The sequence below is a fragment of the Chiloscyllium plagiosum genome, chromosome 2, assembly GCF_004010195.1.
Source record: "Chiloscyllium plagiosum isolate BGI_BamShark_2017 chromosome 2, ASM401019v2, whole genome shotgun sequence".
Lineage (NCBI taxonomy): Eukaryota > Metazoa > Chordata > Chondrichthyes > Orectolobiformes > Hemiscylliidae > Chiloscyllium > Chiloscyllium plagiosum.
The window spans coordinates 96,474,249-96,489,209 of NC_057711.1; the positions used below are offsets into that span (position 1 = coordinate 96,474,249).

Below are 14,961 nucleotides of genomic sequence, written 5' to 3' on the forward strand. Positions count from 1 at the left end.
AGGCAGCAGTATTAATCACTGAGCCACCATGCCGCTATTGTATTTACCTGCTGCATATAGTCCTTTATGGAAAAGAAGATAAACATAAAATGAGTCTTTTAATTTCTTAACTTCCTTGTAGCTGGGTTTTCAATAATCAGCTATTAAGTTCAGCTGCCCTTGTTGAAATACTACATTTTTGCGGTTATTTAGTGCAGATAATAAATATGTTTACTTTCCTGATGACAATGTAACCATGTAGTTTAATTAAATGATGTAATTTACGGGTTGAATGTAAACTTTAATACATAGTTCCAAATTCCAGGGGGCTTTGTAGACAGTGTACATAAAGTTACAAAAGGAAATTGTTGATTAAGGGAATGGGAAAAACTGTGGCAGATGGATTTCAATGTAAGCAAGCATGAAGTTATCAATTTTAGATTTAAGAAAGATTCATTAGGGTACTTTCTAGATGGTATGATGTTAAATATACAGGATGTCCAGAGACTTTGGGATTCAGGTGCATATCTTTAAAATGCCACAAACAGGTGTAGGAAATAACCATAAAGTTAATGGAATGCTAGCCTTTACAATTAGAGGACTGGTGTACAAGGATGCACAAGTTATGCTGAAGCTATACAAAACCCTGGATGGAACCCACTTGGAGCTGAAAATGTGTTGCTGGAAAAGCGCAGCAGGTCAGGCAGCATCCAAGGAACAGGAGAATCGACGTTTCGGGCATAAGCCCTTCTTCAGGAATGAAGCTGATGCCCGAAACGTCGATTCTCCTGTTCCTTGGATGCTGCCTGACCTGCTGCGCTTTTCCAGCAACACATTTTCAGCTCTGATCTCCAGCATCTGCAGTCCTCACTTTCTCCTGGAACCCACTTGGAGTACTGTGAGCAGATCTGGGTACCATATCTTAGGAAGAATATACTGGTCTTGGATGGAGGCAAGTTTATGAGAATAATATCTGGACTTCAGGGGCTAAATAATGAACAGAGATTAGAGAAATTAGGTCTGTTTTCCCCAGAATTTAGGTGAGGGATAATCTGACTGAAATCTTCGAGTTACTATCAGGAAAAGATAGGGTGGATAAACATAAACTATTTTCACTAGTTGGGAATTTTAGAACTAGGGAGCGTAGTCCAAAAATTAGGTCAGACTTTCAGGAGAAATGTTAGGAAGAACTCTCTTCCACCAATAGTTTGTATTACATCAATTGTTAATTTTAAATATGAAATAGATAAAGTTTTATCAAACACTGATGTTAAGGAATATGGGCCACAGTGAGGCCACAGATTATCCATGATCTAACTCAATGGTGAACAGTGTCAAGGGGGTTGAATGGCCTATTCCTGTGTTGCACGTCTACCAATGCTAATCTGTCTATAGACCTTTGAAAGACACATTTCTCAGAACTATTGGACATCAGACATAATTCATTTTTACTGGCACCTTTAATTCATGGCGAAAACGGAGGACTTGCACAATCGCATGATAGAGAGTGCAAATTTATCAACCCAAACAGATAGACTTCTAGGATTGGCATGTAACTGTAACACTGAAATGTTTTGAAACAGTTTCAAAAGTAGAATGAAGAAAGCTTATGTCACTTAGTGAAATACAGGTAATTTATTATTAAATTGACGAAGTTTGAATTTAATTCAGTTCATAAGTGACACAGTCACTTCATTGTACATTGAGACATCATTTAAAAAAAAACCTTCCATTTTCTTGTTGAAAATTTAAAATAAGTAAGACCGGTGGATGTACCTGTTTGCTAATGCACAGTGTTTCTTTTGTTTCCCTTGCAAAAACATAAATGAAAGTTTCACTATCAGTTTAAACTAGTAGTTTAAGAGTTGCTCCTTCTGGCCAAATATGGCAAATTGCACTCAAAATTCAATTGAAATTGTGCTGCGATACAACATTTTTGCAAGAATTCATTTTGCATAACTGCAAACATAAAACCATCCCCACGGGCCAGCACAATTATACAGAGTAATAGATGTAATTCTTACTCTTTGCTTCACAATACAAATTAATTCTTGATGTATTTAATCATGGTAACTTAATGCAGTTTTATTAACTCTGCTGAAAATGGGTTTATTACAACAATAAGCATGGATTAATTTAATCTATACATAGACACTAGAAAAATCAGACTGGCAATATTAACCTGAATGATCTTCACAGAATGATTTTGAGTTTCTTATATCGGTATGTTCTGGAACTGATCAGACAGCAGATTATAAGAGACTTGGCATTGAGCAATAAGACAGGATTCATTAATTATCTCAGAGTAAAGAACCCCTAGATAGAAAGGGTCACAATATAATTGATTTTTGCATCCAGATTGAAAGATAGAAGAATGAGTCTCAGATTAGTATTTAATTTAAGTAAGGGCAACTATTAGTGAATGAAAGCTGAGCTAGTTGAAGTGAACTGGCATATTAGGTGAGGAGACAGACCAATAGAGAAATAGTTGCTCACAATTAAGGGGGTATTTTAGAATACTCCTCACAAATATGTTCCTATTATAAAGAAAAAAATCCAAAATGAGATCCACCATCTGTTAACTAAATAAGTTAAGGAAAGCATAATACATAAGAAAAAGTGCACATAATTGCACCAAATACTTAGTTCATTGCACAGGATATAAAACAATAGCCGATAATGACTTGTAGATTAATCGGGAAGAAAAAATTAGAATACGAAAGGAAATTATCTAGAAATGTAAAACTGGGGAAAGGAGTTTCCACAGGTAATTTAAAGTGGAAAAGTGTAAATAATGTCACCATTGGTCCTTCACAGTGAGAATGGAAAATTAATAGTAGATAATAAGAAAATGGCAGAATGAGTAAATAATATACTTCTGTCGTCACAGTGGAGATTGCAAAAAATAAATTCCACCTATAACTGTGAATCAAGAGGTGGAAGATCAAGAGAACTTTGTAAAATTGCAATCACCAGGGAAGGGACTCTGAGTGAAGTGAGACAGCTACGAGGTGACTAAATAGACATCATAGTCAGTAGTTAAGAAAGGTGGCTAAGGAGTTCATAGATACTTTAGAACTGATTTTCTAAAATTTCAGAGATTCAGGAAAGATTTCTTCAGCCTGGTAAGTAACAAATATAATTCCTCTTTTCAAGAAGAAGGGGCAGAGAAAAGGAATGTATAAATCAATTAGTTTTTCATCTGGCATGGGGAATGTGTTATCATCATTAAGGAGAACTAGCTGGGCCCTTAGAAAACCTCAAGGTAATTGGGAAGAGTCAGCATAGTTTGATGAAAGAGAAATCATGTTTAACTGACTCTTGGAGTTCTCTGAAAAAAGTAAGATGCATTGTGGAAAAAGGGGAGCCTGTAAATGTACTACACTTGAACTTCCAGAAGGCATTTGACAAGATGTCACATAAACCATTATTGTGAAAAGTAAAGCTCATGGTGTTGGGTGTAAAATGTTAGCATTAGCAGAGAATTAACTGGGTGATAAAAAGAAAGATAAATAGGTCCTTATCTGATTAGTATGATGTGATGAGTAAAATTCCACAGGAGACTGCATTGGGGCATCACTCACCAAAATGACTTGGATGAGGGGAGCAAAGGGATAGTTCCTAAATTTTTAAGTGACATGAAAATAGGAAAATTTGGCATTTTGGAAAAGACAAAGAGGATGCAGATGGATATGCACAGGTTAAGTGAGTGGGCAAAAAATCTGGCAGACGGACCACAATGTGGGAAAATGTGAAATTGTTCACTTTGGCAGGAAGGATAAAAAAAATACTTAAATGGAGCATCACTGCAGAAGTTTGAGGTGTAGAGAGATCTAGGTGTTCTAATGCAAGAATCCCAAAAGTGAATGAGCAGGTACAACAATTCATAGAATCTCTACAGTGCACGTAGAGGCCATTCAGCCCATTGAATCTGGAGGCAGTTCAGAGGAGGTTTAATAGGTTGATACGTGGAATGAGTTGGTTGACTTGAGGATAGGTTGGCCATGCTGGATTTGTTTTCAGTGGAGTTTAGAAGAGAGTGATGATTTGACTGTTGTGTTCAAGAACCTGAATGGTTTTGCCAAGGTGAAAACTATGGATGAATATTGAACTGGGGGCACTTTTTGAAAATCAGTGGTCCCATTTAGGACAAGGAAAAGGTTTTTTTCTCTGAGTATGCGCTTTTGGAAATCTGCCTCAGAACTTGATGGGGGTGGGGTCATTGCATATTTTTTAGACAGATGCAAATCAAAGATTATTGGGGGGCAGCTGGGAATGTGGAATTCAAACACAAATAGATCAGCCATAATCTTATTGAATGGTGGAGCAGGCTTGAGGGCCAAATGTCTTAGATTTCTCCTAATTCATATGTTTGGATGTATCCACCTGATTGTAAATAAGCACTTTTGCCAGTGTTCTTTATGCAGAAAGTAAATTAAAAGTCATTGTAAAAATGAGTTTCAAAGCAATACTGAACAATTTGTAGTTTGACTGGTGCACACGAGTCAGCTTAGTTTTCAAGGGCATTTAAAATGTGCCTGTGTGCCCAAGAAGTCAAATCAGGGTGACTGGCAGAACTTCAGATTTTTAATTAGGATTATAGGGTGCATTGAATCTTCAACTGTTACAAAGTATTAAAAACATCTTAAGCAGGATTTGTTTTGGGACCTCCTCGTTTGTGTTGAAATTACCCTGATTTTTGCACCTTTTGAAGTGGTTCCACCCAGATTATAAATTGAAATTCTACTCTTAAGTTTCAAAATAAATTTGATAACAATGTCACAAGAACTTAACATGGTATAGTTGACTTTGGGCAGTAGTGTGAAATGACTAATATCAGACCAACTGCTGTTAAACACTGTATCAGTGGGGGTGATGTATAATGAAAGGCTGAACAATAATTTCTTCCATCTGTTTTTAGACACAGAAAAATATTTTATTCTCACATAATTTATCCAAAACAATAATATCCATCATCAGAGTCATCTTTGGATTCTTTGTTGATAGATTCACTGTTAAGTGAATCTGTTGTTACACATCCGTCTGAGAAGGGATCTAGGTCAGAAGGTGTGCAGTCACCTGGCAAGTCATCAGCCAGCGTGTCCAGGTAACTTCCCACTGAGATTTCATCAAGCCCATCACTGCCATCTTGCAGGCTATTCCAGCTGCCTTGGAGTGAAGGGCTCTGGCTTTCTGCCAAGCTATAGAGACTGCTCGTCAAGCTGCTCCCCCTGCTCGTCATGTTGCCTTTCTCCTCTATTATCCACTTGATCGACTCAATACCTTCATTGATGGACAATAACTGATGCATCAATTTGACATCAATTGCCCTGAGGCGAGCCTGACACAGAGTGAGAAAAATAAATCAGTTCATTACATTACTTAATGCCTCTTAAGAGTACAAACAATATACAGAAATTTCTCCGAGCCACAGTTGAAGTTTTACATAACATTTTTGACATTTTGTCATTTCAATGCTTTAAGTTTGACCTTTGTTTCCCTTTTAGTAATTTTTGGCATCATTTACAAAACAATCTTGTGGAAGTAGGACAACTTCAAACAATAATACAAAATATACAATCCACAGAGTCCGACTGTGTTTATATTCCCATAGCCACCGAATTACTGAAGAATGCATCATCTGCTGAAAGACAAATTTTATTTGAACCTATTTAATTGTGAAATGAAAAAAAATTCTGGGCCATTTGTTCAAGCTCCTGTCTGCTGGAAATAGAGCAGTAGCACCCCTCAAAAGTGTGAGGAACATTGCACTGTGACTGAGATTGTGATGTCATTTCCCCTGGGATCTGCCACTTTGTACCTGCAGTACTCTCCTTAAATCAGTTGGTCTAACCATTTAGAATGATAATAAATGCAAAAGAATCTTAAAGGCTTCTACTTGCATCAAATTGACTGGAATGTGTTCTACTCGTGTGCTTATTGGTATAAACCCTTGCATACTGAATTATAAGATTTTACCAGCACAGAAAAAAGGCCATTTGGCGCATCATGTCCACATTGGAAAATGAAAAATCACCTAGTGTAATTCCTCACCTTCTCCCTGCACATTCTACCTGTTCAAACAACCAGCAAATTCCTTTTGGAATACTCCGATTGAACTTATCTCCACCACAGGTTTTGGCAGTGCATCCCAGACCCTAACCACTCGCTGCATGAACAAATATTTTCATGTTGCCAATGTGCTCTTTACGTTGCCAACTGACCTGTGCTGATCTTCTGAAGTGCTGCATACTGCCCACTAACAAAAAAATGCAAATCATGTTTGGTCATTGTACTAACTCATCATTCCCCCCATCCTATTAATTCCACAGTCTCTCCATTCCCTACCAGGTCATCAAATGCTCCCTGCACTCCTTACTGTATAAAAAAAATCTTCTAAGGATGTTACCATGAAAGACTGATTAGTGATTACATTTGTTTTTAAGCAAGGTGCTTTATCACTTTCTTGGACAGCCAGCTCCTGGGATAAAAGAGGTAATGAGTCGGATCTTGAATTGGCCCTGGAGACTGGAACAGGACTGTGTGGACTTTGATATTACCTCATCAAACAGGGTGGGAGAAGGTAGGTAGTCTAAAACACAGTCATCTCCAGTTCAATGTGTGCAGATATAAATGCTGGAAATTTTTTAAGGCAGGAAATCTTGCTCTGGAATGAGTGCAATTCATTTAAGCTGGCCATTTCGCCAATTCTGATGTGCTGCCTGCTCTCTTCTACAAGGAAGGGACATAATGGCTTCGGCCTGCCTTTGCTGCAAGTGCTCTGCAACCAACCATTATTCCTCACCATCTCTATGCCACAGATGTTTTGTCAACCTTCCCCCTCCCTGCACTCCTTAAACTACTGGTGACACTCACCCCAGACAGTGAATGCTGAGCCTTCCTGCAGCCTAATTAGTCAAGAATACATACTGAGGCCAAGAAATCCATCAATCAGTTGAACAAGCTTTGCTTCAAGGGGAATAGTGCTTGATTGTCAGCTCTTTCTCTCTGATCAATTCTATCAATTGGACAATGTTCAGTTACACGGATGTGTAGGATTCAATTGCTTGCAGTTTCTACTATTGATACCTTGAAGGTATGGATAATAGCAATATTTAAGTAAATAGTTTAATTGTCATTAATGTTTAGTTAACTTTTATATAAGCATAAAATTTAAACGAAGTGGAGAGTTATGAATGAATAAATAAATGAATTGAATTTAAAAAAAAATAATTTATCATATCTTATTGTTCTGATCGGGTTTGTTCATTCTGTACACAGCGTATAATTGATGAATGGGCACAGAGGTTGTGCAGCTTGACATGGAGCAGATGAAGGGAACATATGGCCAATTGAGGGGCATTATTTTGCACTACGAGTACAAGGTTCCATGGGAGGAGGTTGTAGGCTAAAGGGCTTAGTCTGGCCTGCAGGCTAAGGAGGAGAAAGTGAGGACTGCAGATGCTGGAGATCAGAGCTGAAAATGTGTTGCTGGAAAAGCGGAGCAGGTCAGGCAGCATCCAAGGAGCAGGAGAATCGTTTTGGGCATGAGCCCTTCTTCAGGAATGAGGAAAGTGTGTCCAGCAGGCTAAGATAAAGGTAGGGAGGAGGGACTTGGGGGAGGGGCGTTGGAAATGCGATAGGTGGAAGGAGGTCAAGGTGAGGGTGAGGAGGCCACATCGGGTGCAGCGGATGCTGCAGGGTGGTTGGGTTGGTTCGTCCGGGTGGCCCAGAGGTGCTTCCTGAATCGCTCCGCAAGTAGGCGGCCTGTCTCCCCAATATAGAGGAGGCCACACCGGCTGCAGCGGATGCAGTAGATGATGTGGGTGGAGGTGCAGGTGAATCTGTGGCGGATATGGAAGTTTCCTTTGGGGCCTTGGAGAGAAGTGAGGGGGGAGGTGTGGGCGCAAGTGTTGCACCTCCTGCGGTTGCAAGGGAAGGTGCCGGGAGTGGTGGTTGGGTCGGTGGGGGGTGTGGATCTGACAAGGGAGTCGCGGAGGTAGTGGTCTCTACGGAAAGCTGATAGGGGAGGGGAGGGAAATATATCCTTGGTGCTGGGTCTGTTTGGAGGTGGCGGAAGTGACGGCGGATGATGCGCTGTACATGGGGATTGGTGGGGTGGTAGGTGAGGACCAGTGGGGTTCTGTCCTGGTGGCGGTTGGAGGGGCGGGGCTCAAGGGCGGAGGAGCGGGAAGTGGAGGAGATGCGCTGGAGGGCATCGTCGATCACGTCGGGGGGGAAATTGCGGTCCTTGAAGGGCCATCTGGGTTGTACGGTATTGGAACTGGTCCTCCTGGAAGATGTGGCGGAGAGAAAGGAATTGGGAATATGGGATGGCGTTTTTACAGGGGGCAGGGTGGGAGGAGGTGTAGTCTAGGTAGCTGTGGGAGTCGGTTGGTTTATAGTAAATGTCCGTGTTGATTGGTCGCCAGAGATAGAAATGGAAAGATCTAGGAAGGGGAGGGAGCAGGCTAAGGAGCCAAGGGCTGTGGTTGGGCAGTGGTTAATAAATTCCAGAACTGGGGTTCTTGCTATCACACTTCTGTGGAATCTTCCTGATTCATTGAAAATTTTGCCTCAGTTTCTTGAATCTCCCCTCGACCACATCCCCTGTCACTACCCTCTTTATTAGTTTGTAGCCCTGGGTAGTTTGAGAAAAAGGTTCCCACTCTAACACCACATTTTACTTACCGACACCACACAGACTGCAGTGTTTCAAGACAACAGCTCACCGATACCTTCTCAAGGATTTAAACCTGGAGTTTCTGGCCCAGAAGCAGCATCACTACCTACTGCTCCACAAGGACCTCTCTGCAGACCATTGTCTAACCAGCCTAAATCTTATGTGATACTGGCCTGACAACCCAACACTTCAGATATTTGATTTTAACCCAATTTCATGCATATTATGGTTTAGACTGGTGGATTTAAAATACCGAGAGCTGAGTGGTTTCCCAAAATCATGCAAAACTGGAAAAAATATATCAATAATAGCTTATCAGTGCTTGGAATAGCAAAAAATGTAATTAGACTTTTTTAAAAAGTCTGAGTGTTAAATGATGTGAAAAAGAAATTGCATTTATATGGTGCCATTCATAGCCTCCAGATGACTTTTTTTTGCAGTCATTGCTGTAACATAAGTAATACAGCAGCCAATTTTGTGCATGGGAAGGGCCCACAAACAACATTCTGGATAATGGCTAATTACTTGGGTCTTTTTGCCATGTTGACTGACGAAGAATCACCAGGGATAACATTGCTTCTCTTCTTCAAAATAGTGTTACAAGATCTTTTATGTGTACATGACCGATGGACCTTTGTTTATCCTCTCACTTAAGAGATTACTTCCTTCAACTTTTCTGGTCAAGCTTGTAGAATAGAACTTGAACTCACTACCTGCAGATTCTGAGGCATTAGTAGTACTACCGAAACTAAAGTTGACACCATTTGTCAGGTGGAATCAATTTGAATCATTTAGATCTCGTAAGCAGTCAAAGCAGGCCATTAATTTCAGAAGAATCATCTCACACAAAGGGCCTCTATTGGACTGATTTACTTAACAATGCAACTCATTAGATTAGATTAGATTAGATTACTTACAGTGTGGAAACAGGCCCTTCGGCCCAACAAGTCCACACCGCCCCGCCGAAGCGCAACCCACCCATACCCCTACATTTACCCCTTACCTAACACTACGGGCAATTTAGCATGGCCAATTCACCTGACCTGTACACCTTTGGACCGTGGGAGGAAACCGGAGCACCCGGAGGAAACCCACGCAGACACGGGGAGAATGTACAAACTCCACACAGTCAGTTGCCTGAGGCGGGAATTGAACCCGGGTCTCTGGCGCTGTGAGGCAGCAGTGCTAATCACTGTGCCACCGTGCCGCCCACATGTTTTGTAGAATATAGCAATGTATATTTAACAAATATATTACATTCAATAGACGTATAAACGATTGGAAGTTTATTAGTTGGGATAATTTCCCTTTTGCTATAATGGTTGCATTCTTTTTCCCCAACAGAACTCACACTGTTGTTGGGAAAGGGAGTGGTGAATAAGCTTGAGAATATAAATTCTGTAATAGGTGGGGATTCACAACTGCAGTAAGATATCTAGTCCAGGGGGAGGTCACAGACTGTGGGAGGATTCTCTGATTGTAAGAGGGCTGGGGGGCGGTGGTTGCGTGATAAGGTTCACTTATCAGGGGCGGGTGTGTGTAGGAGGAGAACTGGGATGAAACACTCTGTGGTGTAAAATTATGTCCCAATACATGTGTGAATCATAATGTAACACATGTATTGGGCCAAGCAGTGGAATGTGGTGAAACGGTTAAAAATTATGTCCCAATACATGTGTGAATCTAACCGGAATGGAGGTGTTGCTTAGTCCCGTGTGAATCTTATTACACACCTCCCCGTGTGAATCTTCTTATCTGTATGTAACCAGAATGGAATGTGTTTTTTAGCCTTGCTCTGCTGTTCACATGAATGTTTATATCTGGAAAAGAGTATATCAGCTGGAAAAGTCTCCAGTTCGGTGAGTCTGCTCCGGGGTTACGTTTAACCGCCGAGCGTGGGTTGTTGGCAACCGCTCTACGAGAACTGACGGCTCCCAGTTCCGGTAACATGTAGAGTGAGTATAAGCCAGACCCGTTGTATGAGACCTGGTTGTGGCGACGCTGCGGGGAATAAAATGCCCATATTCTAGCAGACTCGCCTCTTGGTCGTTTGTTCTGTGTCAGACTACTCTCCTACGAACCTGACCTTGAGAATTTTTTAAAACACACTCCTGCTCTTCCTGGCCCATAAGCCACTCTGGAAAATCATCCACCACTTCCACTGTTGTGTTTCCTGTGATTAGGGTGAGGCCTGGCCTGGCAATCTTAACTCACAAAGAATGGTGCAAAGTGATACCATATTAAAATATTCAGCTTAGCTCCTGGGAGACTGATACAAAACAGTCCATCTCAGTTTAAACTGCAAGTGGGAAGGCTTAAGACAGGCTGGATTTATGGCTAGACTTTTCTTGTAAATACTTACGTCTCATTTGAGTTAAACTTAGATTTTGAGGGTTAAAGTTTCCCTTGGTGCAGCAGCATCAGACATCATCTGTGAATGGCTAACAGCAGTGTTCTCATGAACTTCCAGCCCCAGCAAGTTGATGTGGAAATAGGGATTTCACTTGTTGCAGCCAAAACTTTTTTTTTGTTATCATTTTCTGTTTTTTTAACTTTTGTTTCATGTCACCTAAGGGGAAAATTCTGCTGAATGGCTCACTGAAATTGGTGCACCACCCAATTTAAAGCTAAACAGACACAAAGTTCCAAGTACAAATCCTAACATACATTGTGAACACTGGTGTTCATTGATACCTCCCTGCATTCACTAATCTTCTAGGAGCAAGTGGAGTCAGATTTGTAGGGAACTACTGTCCTGGTTTGAAAGTTGTGAGTTGATTGGTTATTGAGCAGCTGCTCTTAGAGACTATGTTATCAGCCTCAGTAATTTAAAAGAAAATGTACACTTCTAAAGTAGCACAGGGAAAGTGAAATTTCACAGGCATTGGGGAGAAAACTGATTGATCAGTGAGGGTGAAAAATTTCAACTTGCTTTAGCTTACAGTTTAGAGCTAATCATACAAGAAACTTATGTTCTACCTGGCTTAAATTTTGCTTAAGAGTGATTTCATTAAAGGTACGGCAGGGGAATTCTACCCCATGTGCTGCATAGCCTGCAGCACGTGGAAAATCTTAGGTGCTCAGTGCAGTCTGGAAGGCAACACTTGCAGGTTTGTTTAGCTTGAGCTCCAGTTTTTGGAGCTTGAGTATGGCTGGAGTAATGTGGACAGCACAATTCTAGATGTGGTTGCAACCCCTTCCCTCAACATAAGGAAATGTAGCCAGAGGGCGAATGGGTCACCATCAGCCAGGAGGATGACAGGCAAGAAGTCATTAATTTAGCACTTTCTATAAAACTTTCTGTTCCCAGCTACACTATGTTATCATGTTGTCTAACTTAATATCATCACCAAACATGATAATGTCAGAAATCAGCATGTTCAGCTACATGGTTGGCAACATTCACAAGTCTTTGATACTGAAGCAATCCATGTATAAATGTTAAAAATCACACAACACGAGGTTATAGTCCAACAGGTTTAACTGGAAGCACCAGCTTTTGGAGCGCTGCTCCTTCATCAGATGGTCCAAATCATGTATCAATGAATCATAAGTGCAGTGAGACCTGGACATTACCCAGCTCTGGGTTGGCAGTCTGCTAGTGAGATTTGTGACTCTAGTGCCAAACAATGGAAGATCTAACCATCACCTCTTGACACAGTGGCATTACCATCACCAAACTCCCCCATTATCCTCCATTTTGGGTTACTACTGACCAGGAATTGAACTGGACTAACTATATAAATATTGTGGCTATAAGAGTAAGTCTGAGGCTGGGAAAATTGTGGAGATTAACTCACCTCCTGACTCCACAAAGCATGAGCACCATCGACAATGCACAAGTCAGGAGTGTGCAGGAATACTCCCCACTTGCCTGAATGAGTACAGCTCCAACAACACTCAAAAGTGGATGTCATCTAGGACAAAGCAACCTGCTCGATTGGCATCACAGTCACAAATATTCAAACATCTACCACCGATGCGCAGTGGCAGCAGTGTGTTGTATGTTTTCTTCCTCAGATATTTCCTCACCTACGTAATTCTTTTAGAATGCTGCATACAATTCTGATTGCCCTGCTATAGAAAGAATGATGTTAAACTTGAGAGGGTGCAGAAACGATTCACAAGGATGTTGCTAGGACTGAAGGGTTTGAATTACACGGAGAGGCTGAATAGGGTGGTGTTTTTGTCTCTGGAGCATGGGAAGCTGAGGGGGTGACCTTATACAGGTTTATAAAATTATGAGGGGCATAGATTGGGTGAATAGACAAGCTCTTTTTCCTCGAGTGGGGGAGTCCAAAACTAGAGGTATAGGTTTAAGGTGAGGGGAAAAGATTTAAAAAGGATCTGAGGGTTAATGTTTTCATGCAGAGGGTGGTGCATGATATGGAACAAGCTGCCAGAGGAAGTGCTGGAGGCGAGTCCAATTCCAACATTTAAAGGACATCTGAATGGGTATATGAACAGAAATTATTTAGAGGAGCATGGGCCACATTCTGCCAAATGGGCAGATTGGGATGTCTGGTTAGTGTAGACAAGTTGCACTGAAGGGTCTGTTTCCATACTGTCTGACTCTATGACTCTAAGTCAGGAAAGTCCCAGACTGCATCTCACTCAAAGACAGATTTTTTTGTTTTTCACATAGTTCGAGTAAACGATTTTGGGGGAATGGGGGTGATGTAGCTTATATTAAGAGGGAGTTGAAAGTGAAGGAGAACAATAGTGGTACGAAACATATTAGTGAGGTTACAGAAAGGCATTTCTGCAGCCATATATGTGACTCCAGGATGTGTTGCCTCTCTAGGGTCAGTCTCAACCATGTGACTGAACAGCTGCACGGCATTCTCAAGGGAGGGGGTGAACGGTTAGAGATTGTGCTTCAAAATAGGACCAACAACATAGGGAGAAAAAGGGATTAGGTTCTGCAGCAAGAATTTGTCAGAATAACTGATTAAAATGCAAGACCTCTTTTATGGATTTCTCTCAATGCGACATGCTAGTGACCATTGAAATGGGGGAAAGCACAGATGAATGTGTGGCTGAAGATTTAGAGCAGGAAATTTAGATTCTTTTAAATTTATTGACTTTAGATTCCTGGATTACACAGTCTGGGGAAGGTAGGACATTTAAAAGTCTGATAGTTTACACTTTAACTAAAATGGAACATACATATTTCTGGTTTGCTTGTGCGGTTTGGCAGGGGTGTGGGTCATTGAGTACAAGTACAATTGGGGGTTAGGCATAGACAAATATAGAAGGAAAAAACAAGTAGTCTGGAAAACAGAGTGTACAAGGTTCAGTTAAGGCACAAGTGAGCAGGACAAGGCTGGAAGGCATTTATTTTAACGTTGGAGTCTTGTGAGTAAGGCAGGTGAGTTGAGTGTGTTGATTGACATAAGACGTGTGGGCTGTGATATCATTACTATCAAGGAGACATGGCTGAGGGAGGGGCAGGACTGGCAGCTCAATATTCCATGGTATAAAATTTTCAGGCAAGTTAGGGAGCACTATAAAAGATGAGGTGATATGGCAATATTGATAAAGGAGCCAATTGCTGCACTAAGAAGGGATGATACGCTGGATGGCTTTTCATTTGAGGCCATATGGATCAAATTTAAAACAAAAAGGGGGTAATCGAATTGTTCGGAGTGTACTGTCAACCTCCAAACAGTGAGAGATGAAAGAGCAGATATACAGGCAAATTTCAGAAGTGCAAAAATAATTGGGAAATAATAGTAGGGGATTCAACTTCTCTAAAATTAATCAGGATACACAAAGTGTGAACGGCTTAGAGAGGCCAGAAATTTTAAAATGTGCCCAGGATAACTTTTTCAGACTGCTGTAGAAATTCCCACAAGAGAACTGGCCCTAACTTTAGGGAATAATACAAGGCAAATGGAAAAAGTGTCAGTGGAGTCAGTGATGGCGACAATAATTTTAAGATTTCAGTTATTGAAGGAACACATAAAAAATGACAGAAATAAAGCTTTATAATTGGCTCAGGTTGATTTTAATATGATAAAGATCTGACCAAAGCGGGCTGGGATAAATTACTTGTCAAAAAATCTGCATCAGGACAGTCATTCAAAGAATAAATAGTGAAAGTGCATGTCCAACATGTTCATGTGAAAGTAAGGCATACAACCCAACTAATAAGAGAATGGATGTCACGGGATGTACAGGATTGGATAAGGAAAGAAAGAGAAGCTTACACCATATACCAAAGCAGTGGATGCCCTACATGAGTATACGGAGTACGGTGGGAGGGGGGGGGGGGCTACTTATAAAAAAAATTAGGA

General features: G+C 40.9%; 1 protein-coding gene across 1 annotated transcript in view; it reads right to left on the reverse strand.

The window, feature by feature from the left end:
* Nucleotides 1-1,420: 1,420 nt before the first annotated feature.
* Nucleotides 1,421-14,961, reverse strand: part of LOC122562099 (leucine rich adaptor protein 1-like) — a 38,049-nt gene continuing 24,508 nt past the window's right edge. The window contains exon 2 of the mRNA XM_043714627.1: nt 1,421-5,320. Within this exon, the coding sequence (XP_043570562.1) occupies nt 4,931-5,320 (390 nt within the window). The 3' untranslated portion in view covers nt 1,421-4,930. The remainder of the gene's footprint in view (nt 5,321-14,961) is intronic.